This window comes from Urocampus carinirostris, chromosome 8 (genome assembly GCF_059441175.1).
Source record: "Urocampus carinirostris isolate Australia breed hairy pipefish chromosome 8, RoL_Ucar_1.0, whole genome shotgun sequence".
Classification (NCBI taxonomy): Eukaryota; Metazoa; Chordata; class Actinopteri; order Syngnathiformes; family Syngnathidae; genus Urocampus; species Urocampus carinirostris.
In genome coordinates, this window is record NC_142356.1 from 30,794,728 (window position 1) to 30,817,561 (window position 22,834).

General features: G+C 38.9%; 2 protein-coding genes across 2 annotated transcripts; one reads left to right on the forward strand and one right to left on the reverse strand.

Moving 5' to 3' along the window:
- Positions 1–336: 336 nt before the first annotated feature.
- LOC148361602 (ras-related protein Rab-1A-like) lies at positions 337–7,021 on the reverse strand. Its single transcript, XM_088342345.1, has 6 exons — positions 6,824–7,021; positions 5,444–5,516; positions 5,179–5,274; positions 4,985–5,080; positions 2,096–2,227; positions 337–1,048 (listed from the first exon to the last, which is right to left on the reverse strand). The coding sequence occupies exons 1-6, from the start codon at positions 6,835–6,837 to the stop codon at positions 851–853; spliced, it is 609 nt and encodes a 202-aa protein (XP_088198471.1). The 5' UTR covers positions 6,838–7,021; the 3' UTR covers positions 337–850.
- A 6,051-nt stretch (positions 7,022–13,072) lies between these two features.
- etaa1a (ETAA1 activator of ATR kinase a) lies at positions 13,073–22,784 on the forward strand. Its single transcript, XM_088342346.1, has 5 exons — positions 13,073–13,464; positions 15,016–15,215; positions 17,466–17,578; positions 19,394–20,313; positions 22,365–22,784. Exons 1-5 carry the CDS (start codon positions 13,323–13,325, stop codon positions 22,460–22,462), a joined length of 1,473 nt encoding a protein of 490 aa, XP_088198472.1. The 5' UTR covers positions 13,073–13,322; the 3' UTR covers positions 22,463–22,784.
- The last annotated feature ends 50 nt before the right edge of the window (positions 22,785–22,834 follow it).

Here is a 22,834-nt window from a genome sequence, read left to right on the forward strand (position 1 = left end):
ACCCAAGTAAATTTCATTTGAGACCCCTGCCACATTTGAAAAAAAAAAAAAGTGCATTTCTTACTCCTTTAGTAATAAAATTCCAACTTTTTATATAAGGAGGCCAACAACTGAATCAATACATTTCTCTCACCATTTTAGAAAATGTTCCAGGTCCAAACAAAGGGCTGGATTGCTAAAAATGTTTTTGTCACCAGTCTAAATGAGGATTTGCACAATTTTAACAGATCAAAGTTGTCACTTAGTAAATGCCCATTTAGGTAACACTTGTGTTTTGGAACAAATAAATTAGGTTCATGATTCAAGTAAAAGTGAAAAAGGGACTCATAGCAAGCGTGGTATCAAACATCTCCTTCATGATTTAATGGACTTTGTGTCATGTATAAATATATACACTTTACAGATGGCTGGGCCACAATGAAGCACACGCTAGCTGGTTAGCATCATGCTAGTAAGTAGCAGCGCGTATGTACACTTGGGGTGGGCGAGAGGATTCAACGGGTTTCGGGGTAGTCAGTCCCCTGCTAAGAGCAGCCAGAAGGCACAAGATCAAAAATCACGCGTGTATTAAGCGTGTGCTGCATTGTGAAATGAGGACAATGTGAAGACATGAAGTAAAACAGAACAAAAAAATGGGGATTAAAAAAGGAACAGGCGCAAGAGTGTGTGTGTGACAAAAAGAAGGCCTGCTGGCTTCCGATCTATTGCTGACTTGGGGTAAAATTTGTAAATCTTGTGTTGTCGTAGCTGCACACACCGTCTCAAAGCTCCTCCGCCTACCATGCACGCCATCAAACGTGCAATCACACACGCACATCTCTGGCTAGCTCACCAGCCGCCATCTAGGGAATCAGCAGCAGCCTCCGGACGAAGATTGGACGGGTTTGCTCTGGATCTTCACGTTGGATTTGTCGGCATTGGTAGCGGCCACCCCGGGGCCCATTCGCTTCTTGATCTCGGCCGCCATGGTCATGAAGGCCTGCTCCACATTGGTGGCGCTCTTGGCACTTGTCTCGAGGAAGGGGATGGCCAAGCTATCTGAAAACTCCTAAAAACAACCACAGGCGTCGATCACAACCAGAAAGGTGTATTGCTTCTGTGTTTCCCATAGAATACACTTTAAATTCAAATGCATCAATCTGGTGCTCGAGCAAAATCAAGAAGCTAGACCTGAGGAATGTGTGCCCTTGTAAACTTGCGTTTTTAGGCTGTTGAAAATGTGGGCAGCGCTACAAGATGCTGGTCCGATTTTCTGTGCAGAACGCTGAGTGCTATACCTTTTTATCTGGTCGAGAGTTGAAACATGTTAAACTTGGGGAAAACGCGATGCTAGTCAGTCATATTTTGTGCGCTTTTTGAGTGGAGATTCCTTCTGACTGACACAGAAACATAGGGCAAAAACAAACCATGGTGTTTGAGATCATTTGTATATAGAGAAATCTAAAATATATCTATATAAATATAAAAGGGGCAGCACGGCCGCGCAGTGGTTAGCGCGTGTGCGGCACAGTTCTAAGGTCTTGGGAACCTCCTGTGTGGGTTCAAATCCAGCTACCGGGCTTCCTGTGCGGAGTTTGTATGTTCTCCCCGTGCTTGCGTGGGTTTCCTCCGGGCACTCCGGTTTCCTCCCACATTCCAAAGACATGCATTTCAGGTGAATTGGCCGGTCCAAATTGTCCCTAGGTGTGAATGAGCGAGCGAGTTGTCTGTCCCTGTGTGCCCTGCGATTGGCTGGCAACCAGCTCAGGGTGTCCCCTGCCCACTGCCCGATGATTGCTGGGATGGGCTCCAGCACCCCCGCGACCCTACTGAGGATAAGCGGTGCAGCTAATGAGATGAGATAAATATAAAAGACATTTTTTAATAATTCATGTTTATGAGACTCTGATAAGACCAATTAAACCCTGCCAGTCTGCCAGAATCCAACTACTGTATGTATAGGAAACATTGGTGATCTTATTAAATTACACCACTACCAAAAACTGTATATTTTTTAAAATTGTAAAAATTCTCTAACTTAATGCTTGAAATTTAATTGACAGGTCTGTCTATGCTTTAGCCGGTGGAAAAGTGCAACTTGAGTGGTAAAAGTGACCTTGGCTGTTGTGTATAACACCACTTTTTTGGTGGTCAGGTCGCATTTGTTGCCAACCAGCAGCTTGTTGACATTCTCACTGGCGTAGCGGTCAATCTCCTGGAGCCACACCTTTACGTTGATGAAGGATTCCTAGTGAACACACACCAAGATAGAACATTATCAGCTGCATGGTAGGTTGATTTGGTATCCTAAATTGCTTCTAGGTTTGATTCTGAGTATGAAGTTGTAAATGATAGTACGTCTGACAACCGGTTTAGAATGTACACAGCCTACTGCCCAAAAACAGTCGGGATGGGCCCTGCGACACTTGTTAGGATATGTTAAAAAAATGACTGGAATTCTCAGCTCTAGATCTGGTCACCCCATTTTTTACTATAAGTTCCTTAGTGGTCGGCGGCGCCCTCTGTTGGCTGCGGCTGCATCGGCTCGCTACAACGGGTCAGGTGTAATCGACATTTCGTTCTGTGTACATTGTTACACAGAATGACAATACAAGGAAATTATTATTATTATTATTATTATTATTTTAAAAACAAAGTTTATTTATGAAGCATTTATCACACACATATTTGCAACTTAATCTGCTATCCTATAAAAAATATCCAGTCTAAAATAAAAAGAAATGTCACAGCCTACTTAGATACCCCCCCAAAAAAAAAAAACATTAACACAGGGGTCTCCAAACTGTTTCAAGCTGAGAGTTACTTTTTGTTACTTATAAGCGCAAAGGGCATGGATTTCTAAGATAAGTAATCTTGTTATTCAGATTTTATTACCAGGTAAACCATTGGAAATAAGGGTTAAATAGACTCAGTCAAGCACTAAAAAGTAATTTTACCAGAAAACCACAATGACCCAAAACTAGTGATCTATTTTCAGAACAGTTCCATGGGCACCTCAGCAATCCTCAGAGGGCAACATGTTGGAGACTCCCACATTAACACATAGAATAAGAACTTAAAAATGTGGCAAGGTAGAAAGAAACCAAAAGATAAATTAATAAATGGTTATTTTGATTTCATTGTCACATAATGTCCAGTGTGCCCTTTGTTAAGTACAACTCATTGTTACCATGGCAACAAGGGATTATTCTTTTATTTGAAGGAACATTGTGTATTACTTAGCCCCTCTTCGTGGTCGAGAAATATTAATTGAACAAAAAACAATAGTGATTTGAAAAATAAATTAAAAATATATGAACTATCTAATAAACACGCACTTTTTTAATACTCATAGGTCAATAAATTTGTACAGTGGTACCTCTACTTACAAATGTCCCTACATACGAAAGTTTCAGGTTACGAAGTACCTTAACGGGGAAAATATTGCCTATAGTTACGAAGATTGCCTTTAGTTACGAAGTCAAAAATACAATACAGAACGCACTTTTTGCTGGTCTCAGAGTTTCCAAAACATACACGAACTGGCTATCGCTTCAAATCTGCCCGGCAACCATGCTCTTCATGTCAATGTCACAGTTCAGCGTTCACAGACGGGATTGAGGGGGGTTTCTGGCAAGACTCAGCCATCATCCAATCAGCCCAAATTAAAGACATTTAAGCAACATTCCATGAAGTCGCAGAATTTGTAGAAAGGATTCACCTGGGAAAAAGTGTTGACAAATCGGCCTATCGCTATGTCTGCTTCACGGATTTCTTACGGATTGTCAAAGGGTGGCAAAAGCAGACATCATAGGATCAGTGTTTTAACAAACGTGAGGCAAAAAGGTAAACGCATATTTTTATTATTTCCTTTATTCATTTTTTAGGATTATATGCCTCTCGTTTTATGTTTATTGTGCGGTAATCTAATTTAACATGTATTTGTTTCATGTTCTGATGATCTTTTATAATTTATTTTAAAAATATACTGTAGCTTACTGGGGCTTGGAACAGATTACCGCATTAACATACAAAATGTGTCTCTACTTACAAAGTTTTCAGGTTACGAAGCTACTCCCAGGAAAAAAATAAGTATGTAAGTAAAGGTACCACTGTATTTATTTTACATAACATGAACCTCACCGAGAGGGAGCTGACATGATTGTACCCAATCTAGCTGTTAAGGTTATACAAAAACCCAAAAACCTTGTAAAAGGCTGGGTAATGAAATCAAAAGAAACACGGTGTGGTTTGGTCACGTTGAGTCTCTGTAGTTTGCATTATTCTTTGTGCTTTGAAGCACTTGTTCACGGTTGCACCACAGAACACAGCGACATCTCATCATCAGATATTACTGTCTCTTTGGGTGTTTAGAAGACTACAAAACTATACAAAGCATTTTTATAATAACTTCCAAGTGCAATTGAGCATAGAAAAATGCATATAGATGAATTAAAAACTATAATAATATAGTTCCATCCATCCATTATCTGCAACGCTTATCTTTAGTAGGGTCGCGGGGGTGCTGGAGCCCATCCCAGCTATCTTTGGGCAGTGGGCAACTGGTTGCTAGGCAGTTGCAGGGCGTAAGTAATAAAGTTTTACTTAAATATGAATATCTACAAATGGGGTCATCAAGTCGACCACTTTTTTTCTCATGTAAAAAGCGAAATTTCTCCACAACACTTCATGCAAGTTCTGAAATTATCGCTGTGTTGTACAGCGTTTGAAATAGCCGTTTGAACCAGATGATTTCAAAACCTATAAATTGACCAATCCGGTTCATACGAGTTGGATGTTGTTATTCTCTACACTGGCAGAAAACTGCAATTTTTTATTCCAACCTCGTTGATAATAAGGTGTAATTGTTTATAAAAATGTATTCAACAATAACAAGGTCATAAATAAGAAGGTGCAGGAAGAAAAGGTCAGTAAGATGAACAAGTTTAAGAGTTGCAATCGAGAAGAGAAAATAAATCTAAAACAACAAAGTTGTGCTGCTGACCTGATCGGTGACGTCATACACAACAATAATGCCGTGGGCGCCTCTGTAGTAGCTGGATGTGATGGTGCGAAAGCGCTCTTGACCAGCTGTGTCCCACTGCAAAAACACATGGAGGGGTTGGGAGACAGCAACCTCGTTAGGCACATTGTGACAGTGGTGCTCTGGCTGGGGCATCTAAACACAAAATTTCTCACAATCTGCAGTTTGATGGTCTTGCCGTCCAGCTCAATTGTCCGGATTTTGAAGTCCACGCCGATCGTGCTGATATAGCTTTCCGTGTATGTGTCGTCCTGAGACCCGTGAGCACATTGACAAACACACACAAACACATGTGCACACACACACGCACGGGGGTGCACATGTGTATACAGACATGCACAGAGACACACAAAACACACACACACACATAAACAGTTGTCATGGTGGCCTACGACCAATCAGCAGAAGATGAAAACTCACTGCAAAGCGAAGCAGCAGACAGGATTTTCCAACGCCAGAATCTCCAATCAGCAGAAGTTTGAATAAATAGTCACTGGACAAACACACAGACAACTTACTAAGTATACATCTGGAGTAGACTTTTTCGTTCATTTTGCTCAACGACATGGGACTTGAACTGAGTGTTGAGTCTTGAGAGGACAACAGTGGGACTGTTCCATCATATGAAAGCAATTACATGAGCTAGCTGGTAGCATCTTTATGACATCAAGTGTCGTGCTCTCCACAAACACACTAGTTAGTAGAACTAGCTAGCTAATAGCAGATTGTTTCAGGTGCACAACTGGAAACAAAATCTTCTCATTCTTCTAAATGTTGAATGTTATTTGTTCAAAGCAAACAACAAAAATCCAGATAAGAATGTTATTACAAAGTTTGCTGCCAAAATATAAGCAAGCAAAGTATGAAAAACGAATAGACAACTGCAATGCCATAGGAACTTGACCATATAAAATGCAAACAATTTGAAGCAAAGTGGTGGAACACAGTTCAGTTATTTAAGTTGTGGAGAGAATGTTTAAGGTCAATAATTTAAGAGCCTTATTAAACAGTGGTTCTTCTTAAATCAAGCTTGAAGAGTGTTTATTCAATAATGACTGTCTTGCAATATAGTGCTATGCAAAGTTTAGTTGACAAGTCATTCATCAGAAGACAACGTTTTGAAAAACATTTATCAAGAATTAGTAATTTATTAACCTACAGAAACTTTGATCAAAAAAAACGTCATTTCCTTAACTCTCTTCTCTTCTATATTATTTTTATTCGTGTAGAAAAATGTTTTTTCTTTCATAAATCGTAAACGTCAAATCGAACAGAATTGAATGATGACGTCAAATAAGAATTACGTAATCATCAACAACAGAGAACTGTTAGCGTTGATGCTAACTTGACTTGCGGATGTGGCAACTTCCTGTTAGCAACTCGTGACTTATAACATCATATGTTAAATGTTTTTGTCATATTTTATAGCGTATTTAAGAACATAGTAATATACCTCAAGGTTTATTAGTTTGGTGATGTTGTGGTGTAAAATTCGCCAATATTAGAACGTTCGGCTAAGGCTACGTAGCCGCCCGGTATGTCCTCTTGCCGGCAAGGAAATCAGGAAACCCAATACAATAAGACATAAACAGCATCATTGTGACTCATGGAGGACGCAATTATAAGTAGTAGAAATATAAAGATAATTATTTAAAAAAAACTAGGCGCTGCTTCATACGAGCTGACAAAGCAGCTGACGTTAGCTTAGCTTTAGCTTAGCTGCTGACAGCTCAGGCGGACGCAGGAGCTTTCCTGTGTCCTATCGTCACAAAACACCCAAGACAAACACTGTACACTTACTATTCGGGATTCATCTTTGACTATCACTCTGGGGCACTCGTCGGGGTGGATTTGTTTAGACTTTGCTGCTAGGAGATGCGATAAATGGAACCGACACGAAAGTTTTGCGTTCTCAAAAACACAAAAAAACGCAAGAAAAAGAAGTGCCGAAACTGGTTGTAACAACCTAGAAGGCGTAATCGAATCAAATATGGCTGTCAGCGCCGCCTACCGGAAATAACAATGAGTGTGGCATTGTGGGTAGTGTAGTCAAATCAGACAGGCAACTAATTTTGAGGTTTTTAGTGCAGACCAACAGTTTTCGTTTGTTTTGTAACATTCGTCGAAAACGTAAGGTCCCCGGTTCGAGACCGAGTGGAAAGATATGTTGGCCGGAAGAGGGATGGGCATTACCAGGCTGAACTTGCCCAAGACACACCAAAGAAGTGGTTCCCCTATGACCCGAGAGGTTAAGGGATCAAACCAACCAACATTTTTAGCAGACCTAAGATCCATGAAACAAAACAAATTATACAGACTATATTTAAAATGACCATCATAACTGTTTCCACAGCAGAGACTGTGAATCATCCATCCATCCATTATCTGCACCGCTTATCCTCAGTGGGGTCGCGGGGGTGCTGGAGCCCATCCCAGCCATCTCCGGGCAGTGGGCAGGGGACACCCTGAAATGGTTTCCAGCCAGTCGCAGGGCACACGGTGTCAGACAATTCGCTCGCTCATTCACACCTAGGGACAATTTTGACCGGCCAATTAACCTGTCGTGCATGTTTTTGGAATGTGGAAGGAAACCGGAGTGCCCGGAGGAAACCCACGTAAGCACGGGGAGAACATGCAAACTCTGCACAGAAAGGTTGGTAGCTGGATTTGAATTCATGACCTCAGAACTGTGCCGCACACGCGCTAACCACCGCGCCGTGCTGCACTGTGAATCATTTCACCACTAAAAATCAGTGTAACCAAAAACGAGTGCTAAAAAACACCAATACAAACTGCGTAAACTCAAGGTGCCCAAACAACACGACTTTCTTGTTGTTTTTTTTTGGTCTTCGTTTCTAGGGTACCCGTATCAGCATGAGAATAGACAATTCTGTCAGCTCCCACTAGATCAAACCCAATTTACATGAGGGCCAAGAGATCAGCTTTGGTTGAGGGTTGGCTGAATTGGGTTTTCCACAAGAAAAGCTCTGATGATAACATTCCACTGTTCTCATATATCTTTTATAAAATGTTCTTCACAAAATGTGATCTAAAAAAAAGATTATTTGTAAAATAAACCACTCAATCAGTAATAAATTCATCCATGCTTTAAAAATGTTGAGGTACGCTTAACAGAAAGATGGCAATCATCAAAAAAAAGGGAAGAGAAAAAAATGGGAAAGGAAAAATTAAAGAACGAATAATAAAAAGAAAAGAAGAACTATAAAAAAGAAAAAAAAGAAAAAAAAAGAAAAAAAAGAAAGAAAGGAAAAAGCAAGATAAATGATCTGCATTTATATAGCACTTTTCAAGTCAATGAAGACTTCCCAAAGCGCTTTACAATGTGCTTTACATTTACCCATTCACACACACTCACACACCAATAACGGCCGTGCAGCCATACAAGGCGCCAACCTGCTTATTGGGGTTCAGTGCCTTACCCAAGGACACTTCGACATGTAATACTGAGGAGCCGGGATTCGAACCTGCAATCTCCTGATCCCAAAGTTTAAGGTTTTGGGGCGTAGGGGTCCTGTATTAGCAAGATGCCAAACAGTTGTGTCAGTTCTATTTGGTAAAGCTTATCTCATGTGAAATAAATTCAAAAAAAAATCTTGACCTATGAGTACTTTAAAAAAACTACATTTATATGATAGTTTGTGTATTTTTTTGTTATTTATATTTATTTATTAAAATGCATGTAGTTTATATTTATTTTGCTTACTTGTATTTTTGCTTACTAATAAAACCTATATAAACCAGCTCGGTGGCCTTGGGGGTATGGCGCCCGCCCCGAGACTGGGAGGTTGTGATTCAAGCCTCGGCCGAGTCAAACCTAAGACTTAAACATTGGTACCCGTTACCTCCCTGCTTGGCATTCAGCATTAGAGGTTGGGGGGTTTGGTCACCTAATGACTCCCAACACCTCAGTTTGGTTGAGCGAGGGGGCTGGGAATCCCCTCCTCTGTATCAATCTCCCAAAAAGAGTCAGAAATGACTCTAGCCACCTCCCACCAGGGGGATATGGCTGTGGTATATATATATATATATATATATATATATATATATATATATATATATAATAAAACCTATACGGTATTGTTTCTCTAATAAATTATGTTTTTACCATTAGATGGCACTAAATGATACACACTGTCCTTTCAAAATGAGTTTAATTTGTTTTTGAGTAGCCAGTTTTCAACTCAGTTGATCCTAACTTAGACTAGAACAGAATCGTCTATATTGTCATTGAGAACAACGTAATGGACTTCGTTTGCAGCGAGATTAGACATGGCACTCCAGGATAAACAAGATGAACACGTCATAAAGACTTTGAGTTATTAAGATTAAGCAATGTCAGGATAAATAGGAAAATTATTTACAAGGTAGTACTTGGCTTAAGTTGTAAGTTGAACTGTCTTTTGTAATATAGTGCTGAGCACCCAGAGTGTCTGGCTGCTTTAAAACATTTTTTTTTTCATTTCACTTAAAGTGATAAAACATGTAAAATTTAATTATGGTAACATTTTAATTGAAATATGTTTCCAACGGCTTTTTATTTTGAGAGGTCAATTTTACCAATTGGATGTTCTTTGTAAAGCCCATTTTTGTTAATTAATGTGTGTCTAAAGGTATTTTTTTAATTCAATGTTTGTTTTTTTAATTGAAATATGGCACTCTTGGGCTTCCATAATAACATACTCTCACGATAATACATTGGAGCCTCCGCAGATTCCGCCGCTATGCTGCAAGTGACACTAGCCGAGCGGAAGGGAAGCAGGGAAGAGGGCGCGAGAGCGGTGCTTGGAATCAGATAGACTGAACCATTTCAATACAGTGGAGTATTCCGAAGCTTAGTCTTTTTTGTTTTGTTTTCCTTTTTTTATATTTTAGATAGCGGTTTTTTTATCATATTTAACCCTATCCTGACATTTATTAAGGAAAAGAGAGTTTTAAAAATTCTATAATTTTCAGGGGTGCTTGGGTTACATTTGGGGGCGCTTGAGCACCCCCGAAAACTGACTGGTTATGCCCATGGTGTGAGCATTAGTAGGGCGGACGCTAAATGTATAATTAAGGGGGTGATGAATAAAAAATGGCAGAGCATGCGGGATGGAGAGTGCCGAGGGCGACACATGTATAAAATTCAACGAAATGTTGGGACAGCAAGGGTTGATGGCAATAGTAGAAGAGTGGAGACACATCTAAGGATCGGACGCACTGCCTTAAAAAAACGTTGAAACTGATGGGAAGCATGTCACTGGACTTCTACAGAAATACAACAAAAATTCTACATAATTACAACAAAACTGAATATAAAAAATAGTTTATAAAAACAGGGACATCGTGTATTATTTTGCTTGATTTCAGTAAAAAAATAGGATAGCAATACTACAAACATACTACTAGAGCAATACTATCATACAAAATGCTGTTACAGAAATATTACCCCAGAATTACATTTATAAAAATACAACTACAGTAATATTACAAAAATAGTAAAGCAGAAATGACAAAAACAATACTATGGAAATACTACAAAAAATACAAATATATTACTAAAATACTGCTTTGGAAATACATAAAAATACATCTACAGAAATACTACAAAATTAATCACCTAATGATACTATCATACAAAACACTACTAGAAAAATATTACTACAGAAATACTACTACAGAAGTATTACAACAGAAATACTGCAAAAATACAACTACAGAAATACTATAAAAATTCTACTACGGAAGTATGACTTAAATACTACTTAAATAATACTAGAGTAATATTTTACTACAAAAATAGTACAAAAATGCACAACATTTTTACGATGGAAATACTACAAAATACAACAGAAAGGTGAAAAAAGGCAAAAAACAATAATATAGTATTACTACAAAAACAAAAAAAATCATAAAAGTACTGCAATACTACAAAAATACTACAGACATACAATTAAACACCTACTATTGTAATACAACAAAAATACTACAGAAATACTGAGGAATTTACTACTATGGAAAAACCACCCAAAACTACTTCAGAAATAGTACAAAGCTAAAACTACAAAAAAACGACAGAACTTCACTGGAGATCCGACAACAGAAATACTAAAAAAATACATTAAAGAGTACAACTACTGTAACACTTCAAAACTGAATGTCAAATGAGGTGATTAAAACAGGAACCTTATCAATTATATTTCTTTAATTGTGATAGTTTCAAAACTAATTGGATGAAACTTATCTATTTAAAAAGAAATAGAACATGTAAATGTCCATCCATCCATCCATTCTGCATCGCTTATCTTCAGCAGGGTCACGGGGGTGCTGTAGCCCATCCCAGCCATCCTTGGGTGGTGGGCAGGGGACACCCTGAACTGATTGCCAGCCAGTCGCAGGTCACACAGAGACAACCAGTCACTAGCTCTTTTTCACCTAGGGACAATTTGAACCGGCCAATTAACCTGACATGCATGTTTTTTTGGAAAGTGCGAGGAAACCGCAGTGCCTGGAGGAAACCCACGCAGGCACAGGGAGAACATGCAAACTCCACTCAGGGAGGCTGTGGTGATTGGACTTGAACCCTGAACCTCTGCACCGTGAGGCTGTGCGCTAATCATCCATCCGTCAGTTGCCACCCCTATAGTGGAACATGGAATGAGTAGTCGGCATGCAAAATGATCAAGTAATAGGGGACCCCTCAAATCTAATTTTGCTTAGGGGGCTCCATGAAGGCTTGCCCTGTGGCCCTGCATATTACCATACAAACATCTTACTTACCACAGTGTTGTGTAAACAGTACATTCAGAAAGTGACCTAAAAATGCCAAACTGTTTGCAAATATTATTTGTTTTAATGGCCTTGTGGTTCTGGGAAAGCTTTACAGATGTCATGTAATGTTTCACTTCACATTGGAAGGCAATGAAATACATTTTTCTACTAATGAATTTGCAATGGTAAAAGTAGAATTTCGCTCTGATGATGATAAGATTGACGATAAAGGTTTCCTTTGGCTTTGGATTGAGTGAAGAGTGTCAGAGGAGAAGACTCAGTGGGACATGTCATAATGGACTGCATGAAATAAATGTTCAAAGGGAGGACATGAAGAAGGGGCTGGTAGAAGAAGCACTAAAGAAATTTTCAATGAAATATTTGCTGGATTCGGACAACGGGCCCCAACAGAGGATTCTTTTACATTCTTTGAGGAGTACGAAACTTTTTAAGAGGATTTGAGAAGTGGAACGGTGACGAGGATCTGGTCATATATGGAGGTAGATTTGTGGTGTCTTTATTATTCATTTAAAAAAAATGGTGTATCAATCAAACAAAATATTTCAAACAAAAAAAAACCTCCACCTCAATAAAAAAAGAAAACAGTTTCAATCAAGAAAAAAAAAAGTGTTTGAATGCAAAAAATATTTGACACTCAAAAAATTGCATTCGAAAACTATTTTTGGGATTAAAAATGTTTTCCTTGATCAAAGTCATGCCCTGCGATTGGCTGGCAACCGGTTCAGGGTGTCCCTGCACACTGCCCGAAGATAGCTGAGATGGGCTCCAGCACCCCCGCGCCCTACTGAGGATAAGCAGTACAGATAATGGACGGATGGATGGATGGATGATAGAAGTACCGGTAATCTTTTCTGTGTTTGGATCTTGTTTTGGGTAGGACATTTGTGTCTTTATTATTCCTTTCCAAACTCTTGTTGTTTCAATCAAAATATACATTTTAAATCAACGTCATCTTAAGTGTTTTTTTTTTAAGAACTTTTTTTGAACGAAGTGAATAAAATTTTGAAGTCGTTCTTTTCCGATTGAATCGTTTTAACACAAATATCCCACAGGGGGCGGGTGCTTCCCCATTGGTCAGACATATTTGAGTGACAAGTTTCCAAACCAACGACGTCTTTCTGACGGGAAATCACGGTTGAGTGAAACAGTTTTTTTATTGACGTGAAGGTTTTTTACTTTGAAAATGTATTTGATTGAAACAACTTTTTGGGGGATTGAATAACAAAGACACAAGTCTATCTCCATAGTCATAGGGGGCGATAATGCGCCCAAGAGATGATTACCAACCGCCTTCAAACCTGAAGAAGAAAAAGAAGCAGAAGAACAACATATCACTAGTTCGGACATGCGCAATGTCGAACCACCGCCACTAGTTTTAATGGCGGGATTTTTAATGGAGTGAGGGAGAGTTTGTGTCACTTCGAACATATCAGTGTGGAGTCTTTCGGCGAAAGACTTTCGCCGATGAGGCGGCTGAGAGCTCACACACTTTAGCACATCCGTGGCAATGAATGGAAACCGCGGACGGGATCCGCCGAGCGAACTACAGCAAACTCCGTTGAAAGCAAATCGCCGCCTGAGTAGAAGCTTCAAACTCAGCCAGCAAACTTCCTCGGACACTTCCAAGGCTCTTAGCTCTCCTAAATCGGGTACGATTTTTTAAATAACTGTGTTCCTTTTGAATTGGTTGCCCCCAACGTTCACATTTCCCTAAACTTTAGCTAATAAACGATCAACGAATGATGCTCTGGTTGATCATTAAAATTAGAATACCAATCATTGATATAAAGTACATTGTTACGGGCAAAGAAACATTCCATCATTTTCACAAATATCGCTTTATGTCAGGGGTCTCAAAGTCAATTGAGTTGGGGGCTGCTGTTTCCACAAAAAAAGCGCAGATAAATAAAAAAAAAACATTCCGCTGTTCTTAAAGGGACAGCGTTTTCTATTTGTCAACTAGATATCGCTTTTAACGCGTAGTGCAACCAAAAATTAGTCCAAGAAAGACTACAAACACGAAGAGTAAAGTTGAGCAAAAAGCACACTCATTCTTCCAATTTGTACCCAGTCTTTCTCAAAGGAAGACAAATGAAGGAGAAAATGTGTTTTACTCGAAGGGAATAAAATATGGGGAGGAAGAAAGAGGTTAAAACAAGGGACAATTGAGAAAAGAAAGCAAAAAAGGGGAGAAAAAAATAATTTAAATAGGAAACGGACAAATACAGAATAAAAAGCAAAATGTTCTCTCTTCATTTCATTCTTTTATTCTTATTTTTTGTCCATTTTTATTTTCCTTCTTGTTTTGAGTTTTAGCAATTGCCTTGTTTCTTTTTTTTTCACTTTTGTCTTTTTTTTCTCTCATTTTCTTATTTCTCTTTTCAAAAGTAATAGTTTTGGTCACTTTGAGTCTCCACATTTTGTCTTCTTCTATTGTGAACTATTTGGTGCCACAAAAGATAATAGTGACATCTAGTTGAAAAATTGTACATACTGTCCCTTTGACTTTCATATTAAGGTGTTTTGAAGGATTGAAAGGTGCTTGATCTTTGGGTGAAGTGCTTTTTGAATGCTTAAACTTGTTGTCATATTTCTCAACAAGCCGGATAAAAAATGATGCCAACACTGCTTGCTGGTGACTTCGCTTTGCCATAGCATTTCTTCCTTCGTGATTAACTGCAGCCACCTTTAGTTTGTACAGCATTGTCATATGAAGCATCACGGGTTGTGCCCAAAATGACAGGTTCACGCTACTTCCACACAGGCCACTATGAAATGTGTTTTAGTGCAACGATTACGTATCACTTATGGACATTTATTATGGGCCATGCAAAAGATTAAAGGGACAGTGTGTAATATTTAGTGCATCCTAGTGGAACAATTACATAACATTCATTTGAATACAAGCCGAAAATACATGAACTATCATACCAATAGTAAATTTCATTAAAAAAAAATAATAATAATAGGTCTGGAAATTTATATTACTTTTTCATTAGTAGAATCCCCACTTAGGTCGCCGCCATGTTGTCTGCCGTGTTGTTGTTTGCACTGTCTTTTTTAGCACAGAATCAAAGTGTGTTTTGTCGATTTTGAGTGGATTATAAAATAAAAATTAACAGTGGGTCGTTTGTGCTTGGCAGCAGAAAGTATAATTAGCATATATATGACCTATTTTTCTTTGTCTGTTGGCTTAATAGAAAATGGCCTCCAATTTAAGACCCCTACAAGGCCTTGCCCGACCAGAGTTTCCATAGTGCCGGGCACAGAGTCTCCTCACGACTCTGATGGGCATCATGAAATCATCTGGGACGCTGCATCACCTCAGAGACTCGGCAAAAGGCCAAAGAAAAATGCGCTATGCAGCATTTCTGACATTGTCAACAGGATTGCGCCTGAGGTAAGCTAACAGTTTAAGGTTGCATATGCAGTGTTTCCCATGAATTATGTGAGGTGATCTGGGGGCATTGAAATGATCACAGAACGTATCAAATATGGGGAGAACATTTTAGTTGACAGGTATGCTATCGTAACATGCCACTTAATAGTGATGGTAACTCTGGCTATGTTTAGACAACCGGCCGGCTCTTTCAGCTAGGCTCACTAACGGCTCTTCAGGATTTTTCTGTTGCTTTAACCGATATATTACCAATAGTAATGTCAAATTATGCATACAAGGAATGAATAAAAATGATTTATACCTCCATATATTATTAGCCTTTTTTTCTTTTACTCTACAGTGAATTGATTTAAACATTGAACTTTTCATACTCCGCAACTTTTAAGTGAAGCAATACAGAATTCCTGAAAAACAAACTACACAACAGCACAAATATTAACTCGTTAGTGCTATAAACAACAATTAAATAAAAAAACTTTTAATTATTTACATTTCAACTTTTAGCTAATGTAGCAGCATCTGAAATAACATCTGCCCGGATGCCTGGGGCATGCGTCTTTTACGTTGGGTGTCCGACAACTTTTAAAAAAAAAAAAAAAAAAAAAAAGAAAGAAATATTTGTTTTCAAATCAACGATTTGCTTTATTACGATTTCGAAATTTTTGGTTCGTTTGCCAATTTGCATACTCTGCAGCCAATCACAAGCCTGCATCGAATAACTCCGTGCTTCTGGACTTTCCCAAGCGTTATAAAGTTGTGCATTTGCATATCATTTTCCAAAGTAGACGCACAGTGAACATAAGAAAAATTGTAAAGTGGTTAGGAATCAAGCCAAAACCTCAGCCCCAGAAGAAATATTCAAAAGAAGCTTACAAAATTTACGATGCTACAAAACGTAAACGTACATTAAAAGCATCGTGGAAAGAGTTCCCGTGGCTTGTAGCAGACGACGCAACGCAAACGTTGCATGAATGAAGATGAGTAAATACAGGTACAAACTGATGGCAGATGGAAAACATTGATGTCATATACAGGTACATAGAATGAGTGTTATAAGTAGATTTATAACAAACTTAAATTTATAGTGTTGTTCTGTTGTATATTCTGATTATCAATACTTAGTACTTTGCAACAATGTTTTTTTTTTTGCGATTAGTCGTGTTGTGGAAAATGGGGCAGGCAACTTTTCAAAGTTGTCTGCCCTGGTGTCTGGTAACTTTTTGTCATGAGTTTCAGACACTGAATGTAAACTGTAACCACACAAAACCTCTGAAAATATGCAAAAATATGAATGAAAATGTGTAAAATAATCATTAGTCTCTACTGAATATTGGCATTTAGCAACAGCAAGTTCCAAGGCTTTGAGGGACTATTTTGAGTTGTTTTGTCGGTGGAGACGATGCACTCTGCTTCTGAGCTTTTAGTGTCATTAAAATAAGTCTAAATTGAGATCATTTTTTTACTTTGGCTCATTTTAAAAATGTTTTTTTTTGTTTGTCCACTGTATTGCACTTACTCTCCTCTCTTGACCTGAACCTGTGCTGTGTTGCTGACCATCCCCTCTGTTCACAAAACAAGTTAATGCAGCGTCCGAGACTAAACCACGCATATAAAGTCAAATCGTGTTTATTTGTATAGCCCTTTATCACAAGGAGTCTCAAATGGCTGCACAGACTACAAATCATTGCAAACTACAGACTATTATGACACCATCCCCTGATCTAAAACTTACATGAGGGCAAGAAAAAACTCAATTAACCAAAAGCAAGTGAGAGGACACAAAATGGTGCAAGCAAGCACATCATATATTTTGCAATCTTTTATGTCATAAATTTTTTTTTGCTTAACTTACTATTTATATATATTTTGAAAAACATTCAATTTTTAAGTAATACTAGAACAAGACCCTGGCGGGACCAATTAAACCCTGGCAGCCCGCCAGAGACTTTCAATGGTATGAGAAACACTAATGTCTTTTTTCTTTAAATGTTTTTTTTCTTTTGTCATAAGGACATTTGAGAACCTTAGATAATATGTTTGTTTGGCCCAGATCTGGGACCAGGAATGAACCATTAATAAAAAAGAGGTCTATGGAATAAAAAGGTACTTAAAACTCAAATAGGTGTTTAATTTTTCATCCCAACTTAAGTTTCTGAAAATTTGCTGCCTGTTTGTAGCTTTATAAACTTTTTTGTGCCATGACATCCCCATTAGTCTTGTGTTTGCGTTTGTGGTTTTGTGTGCATGCAGCACGGCAGGCCTGAAGTGTCGGAACCTAAGTTGCAGCAGTGGATTGACGATAGCGCCGGAATTCCGTGCACGCCCGATGTCGGCCCACCCAAAAGCAAGAGAAAGTCCCCCAAGTACGTTTGATTTTGTCGCTGTTGCCTCGAATAATCCTAATTGTGGCTTGACTATTAATTATTGTGATTGTTTGCCGTGTCTGAAAAACTAGTGTGTGAGCATAAGCATGTTAGTTAATTTAGAGTAGCACAGCCTGAGAGTATTGCTGGGGCATAAAAAATAAAACCTACTCTCAAGAAGTGCCGAAGGAAAGCTTCTTGTTAACTTCAGCGTCGAAGGAAAGATTCGGGTTTTCTTTGGGCTCTGTCCCTCAAATCAAGTTAATCGGACAGGTTCGGGCAGGTTCAGGCTTTTAAACCTGCGGGTCGGGTCGGGCTGGATTATTTAGGCCCGATCTTACCTGTAGTACGTATTATGCTTAATTATTCAGCCTAATAGCCTAGCTTATATATTATAATCATGGAGGACGAGGGATCTTTTCTAAGCATAACCCATTTATTCACAAACAATAGGAAAACATATTTTCATGTTTGGCATTGAATGTGTTAACTGGTTTATTTTAACAGTTAAGTGAATGCAGTTTTACGTCTGAACCAACTCACCGTGCCATACAAACTGAAGTGACGGCTATGACAAAAAGTTTTTTTTGCCTTAGTTGTCATACTGGTTTAAAAATATTAAAAAACAGCAGTGCATGGGCAAAAGGATTACCCAAGAGAAGATCAAACTACGAGGCTGGGCCAACTAAAGCTGAGAGTCCATCCTACACTTCCCTCTAGGGACCAGAGGGAGCATTTGTTTGCATTCATTTTAAAAAATTATCAAAGAAAAATTGTGCTTTATGGTCACTGGTGAATCTTTAATTTTCTTGCTTGTGATTTTGTGCAGTGTTTTTCGTTTGGACTACAAAATACTACAATATCTAGTAGTCAAATAATATACACTGTCCCTTCAATGTCATATTATCATTACCGGTACTTAAAAATCCAGGTTCCTGGCTATTAAATGGCAGCCAAATCTGGTATCAGGTACAATCACAAGTATTACTGATATCTCGAAAAAAGTTGATATCTGCATGGATACGTTGTATGCGCACTCACCCAGCCTGAGCAGTGGTTCTTTCAATTCTAAAATGCAAGTTGGGGAACATACTGATTTAGCGTATTTTCTGCACAACATGGCGCACTGGATGTAAGAGCTCGCACCCTCAAAACTAGTCTTATTACCATATATTTTTAATACATTAGGCGCACTGGACAATACGGCATTTTGATTCGTATATAACAGTTTGGCTGTTTATACACACACACACACACACACACACACACACACACACACATATTATTAAGGCAATCATTAATTTGTTGATAAATGTGGAAAATAATTGTATGCAATGGTAACCAAACTAAGGGTTGCAAGGGTGTTGATGCATCACTTAACCACTAGATCACTAGACTCCTTGTGTTTAAGGGCTATACAAATAAACATGAGTTGACTTAACCTATTATTACACTATTCTTACTCATGGTACCAGAAACACTGATTTGCAAAGTGCATTTTGTTCTGTATTCTGATAGGTTAAACAGTCTCTTCACTAAACCTGTGTGTCAATAATGCTGCTTGAATAGTTTTATATTCTCTAACATTATTTTCTGGTACCATGAGTAAAAGTAGTGTGATAATGATGGTCTAATGCCATCTTTACCACTGGTTATATGTAACGTTAATTGATTCGTCAATCATTGCACAACTATGGTAGTAAACCTCGTGTAGTAATGCACTGCCAACCGTTTCCACTGTATTCTGCTGTCTGTAACGCGCACCGGGGTATAAGGCGCACTTTCAAATTTTTTATGGTTCTTTTTGCCTGTCAGATCCAACGTGGACCAGCTGCTAAAATTGGCCAAGCAATTTGACCTCAACTTGCTCGGTCCTGACGACACGGAGGAAGCGAAGGCAGATGACGACCTGGAGCAGGACGAAGTGTGGAGACCTGATGAGGGCGACAAGGACTTCCTGTTTGAACCTGCTCAGGAGGCGACCGAGGCGCCCAAGGATTTACCCACAAATCATCACGATGACTTTCCGGACGACTGGGATGATGACCTTCTGAACGACTCGTTGCTCGCTGAGGTGACCCAAAATCCAAAGAACTTCTGCATGCCCAAATACTGCTCTACGCAGAAGATCTTGTTCCAGGAGCCGCCACCCGCACTTTCAGCTGTCTGCCAAACAGACGGGGCAAGAACTCTGGAGAAACTTGGAAAGTGTTCTGACATTCCCCTGACAGAAAACTTTCAATCTTTGAGCTTCCAAGCAACCAGAAATGACCCGACTACTGCTCAAGGATTATCTACTCCCGTTTCGATGGCGACAACAAACTCCTTTTTTCTGGATGCCGCCTACAAGGAAGGCACCGGCATTTCTGATTTCCCGGACGACAATTTGGAGGCCATTTTCTCGTCAGAGCTGCTATGGGACGACCCAGACGACGACGAGATGATGCGTGAACTTTGTGAAGACGCGGAAAACAGCATGAGTGCTGAATGCAAGGCTGGAAAGAACTCCTGTGGGAGCCGAAAGGGGCCACAGGCGGTCGTCGTGGCGATGGCGCAGACACCCTGGCTTGATCAGAGACCCTTACAGAAGTTTACTTTTAAGAAGCCCGGCCGACCTATTTCCACAGGGACCAACAGGCCTGGCTGCATGGCAATAAAACAAACCTGTCCCATGGAGACCAACAGTCCTGTTCCCGTGACAGTCCAGCATACTATTCCTGGAGTGACTAGCCAAGGTAAGAGTTCTTGTTTTAAATTTAAAAATGGATCAAACTTTATTAGGGGTGTCAAACTCTTTTTAGCTTAGGCGGAAAAAAAACTCATGCAGAGGTTAGATCTCTAGCCCGAGCACAACCGGAATTCTTGGCCGCGTCAGGCCTAAAAAGTCAGTCATTACATTCAGGCCAGGCCTCTTTTGCTGACTTTTTAAAACAATTATTATCTACCTTTCATTGTTATTCTTGTCTTTCTGCCTCTCCCTTTCTCAGTTTAAGTTAAAGTGACACTAGATTCTTAAAGACTTACTGCTATTGTGGTTAATAGCCCAATTTTCGACCAATCAAAATGCCTTTAAATTGTCCCGTCTTAAAAAATCGTCAATGATGGAAAATTGTCGGTTAATGCGACCTCTGCAGACACGGAAATATAAAAGATATGAATGTTTATACAGTCTTGTATTTTTGTTACCAAATAAATTGTGAAAAAATAGAATAACACAAAAGAACAATTTAATTTCCAATAAGGTTCATTGCATGCAGACTGGACACAAAAACTACTTAGTGCAAATGATTTAAATTACTAATTCAAAGATTTGAATGTCTTGTTCTGCTTTTTTTTGTATGAAAATGTTCACCTGAATTTGGGAACTTTACTTTTAGATTTCATATATATTATAGAAAGGAGATAAATCTTGTTTAAACCTCTGCAAAGACAGGCAAGTGCTATTTTTTTAGCTTACCATTTTTTTTTTTTTAGCAAATGGCCATCCACGCACCACACGTAAATGCAATCATATTCCCTTAAACCAGGGGTCTTCAACGTAGTGCTCACAGGCCCCCTATGGAAAGCTGATTGCAGACCTGTTCTCAAAATAGCTCACGAGCTGGGTCATTGTAATTTTCTAGTTAAATATTTTTTGTGGTGAACTGAGTCTATTGAACCTTGCTCCCAATAGTTAACCAGGTAATAACATTGTAACAACATAGTAATAACATTTTATTTTAGAAATGCACACTGCGCCTTTGACTTTCAATTCAAGTAAAAACGCACGGGGATGGGTGTTTCCTCTGGTTTATGAATGTTAGTCAACAAATATGGCGACAGTTAGTTTTCTTTAAAGTACTGCCTCGTTTTGACGACATCCAATGGATATATTGAAAACTTGGGTCATTTTTTGACACGATGTGGCTCATTTTTCGCTTGTGCTTCCCACAGCAGGTTGGGTTAAATCCCTTTGCTGGCCATATGTTTGACACCATACAAGAAATAAATTGTTCAAAGAAATATCAAGATAATTTAGTTACATCTGGAATTTTGAATATTTAATTTTTGTTTGAAGAGCAGTAATACACATGTGGTACATTTTGAAAAGGATGTCTTATCAAACCCTATATGTACTGTATAGCAGTTTTAGGTAATATTTTCCACTCAAAGTGCTGTATAAAAACATTCAGCATACAATAACATCACAATCTCCTTTACCCCCACCCGACAACCCAATACACATACAATAAAAAATAGTAATAGAAATTAAATAGGATTATGTCAGGGCACAGACTGACCATGTGTGGAAACGGACCTTAGAGCGGCTAATCCACACTGATAGGATGGTACCCAATGGCCATTGAACCACACCGGACCAGTGTGGGGCCCCTAAATGAGGGAACACTAAAAGATAAAAATAAAAACTGCAGAACAAAACATAAATCAAAACGAAATTAAAAAAAAAAAAGATTCATAAAAGCCATATTTAAAAAATGTGTTATGAGCGTCCTCTTCAAAATATCAAGGGTCCCCGCAGACCTGATGTCCTCCGGCAAACTCTTTCATAGGTCAGAACCAAAGTGACTGAATGCTGCTTCACTATAGGTTTTGGTCCTCGCGCTAGGAACATTCAACTGACTGCTGCCAGAGGGCTTCAGGGACTGCGAGGGCTAATATAATAAAAGTAAATCAGACTGATTGGATGGTCCAAGACCATTAGGACTCCGTGCTTATCCACGTGTGATACAGAACCTTTTTTTTCATGGTGTGATGTGAAACATAATAATTGTGGTCTTGTTTAAAGCTGCAGTGAAATGTTCTGCGCTGGAGATTGAGCAGAAGAAACAGCAGGCCATGGAGCGCCGGCGACGTCGCTTGCAGGAGGTCCAGAACATCAAGTGACACAATTCTCCAAAAAAAAAAGGACCGGCCTCGTACTTCCATGTTCTTTTAACATTAAAACTACATTTTATGTTTTAAGTTCTTGCAGTTTACAAATTTGACAGCTGTTTCGTTGGAGCTCTCATTTCTCATCATGCAACACTGAAATATCTGGAAAATAGGCATTGGGAGTTGTAATTGTTTTGAAAATTTTCATTAAAAACGTTTTGCTATCCCATCTTACAAAAGGAATACTACATTGAAACTACTGATTACATTTTACCTTTAACTCCAAAGCAAAATATCTATCTACACATGCTTGCAGTAAATTGTTTTAAGTTTTGCTGCTTGTCAGATGATTGGAAATGGGGAGAATGTCTACTTTTGACACAA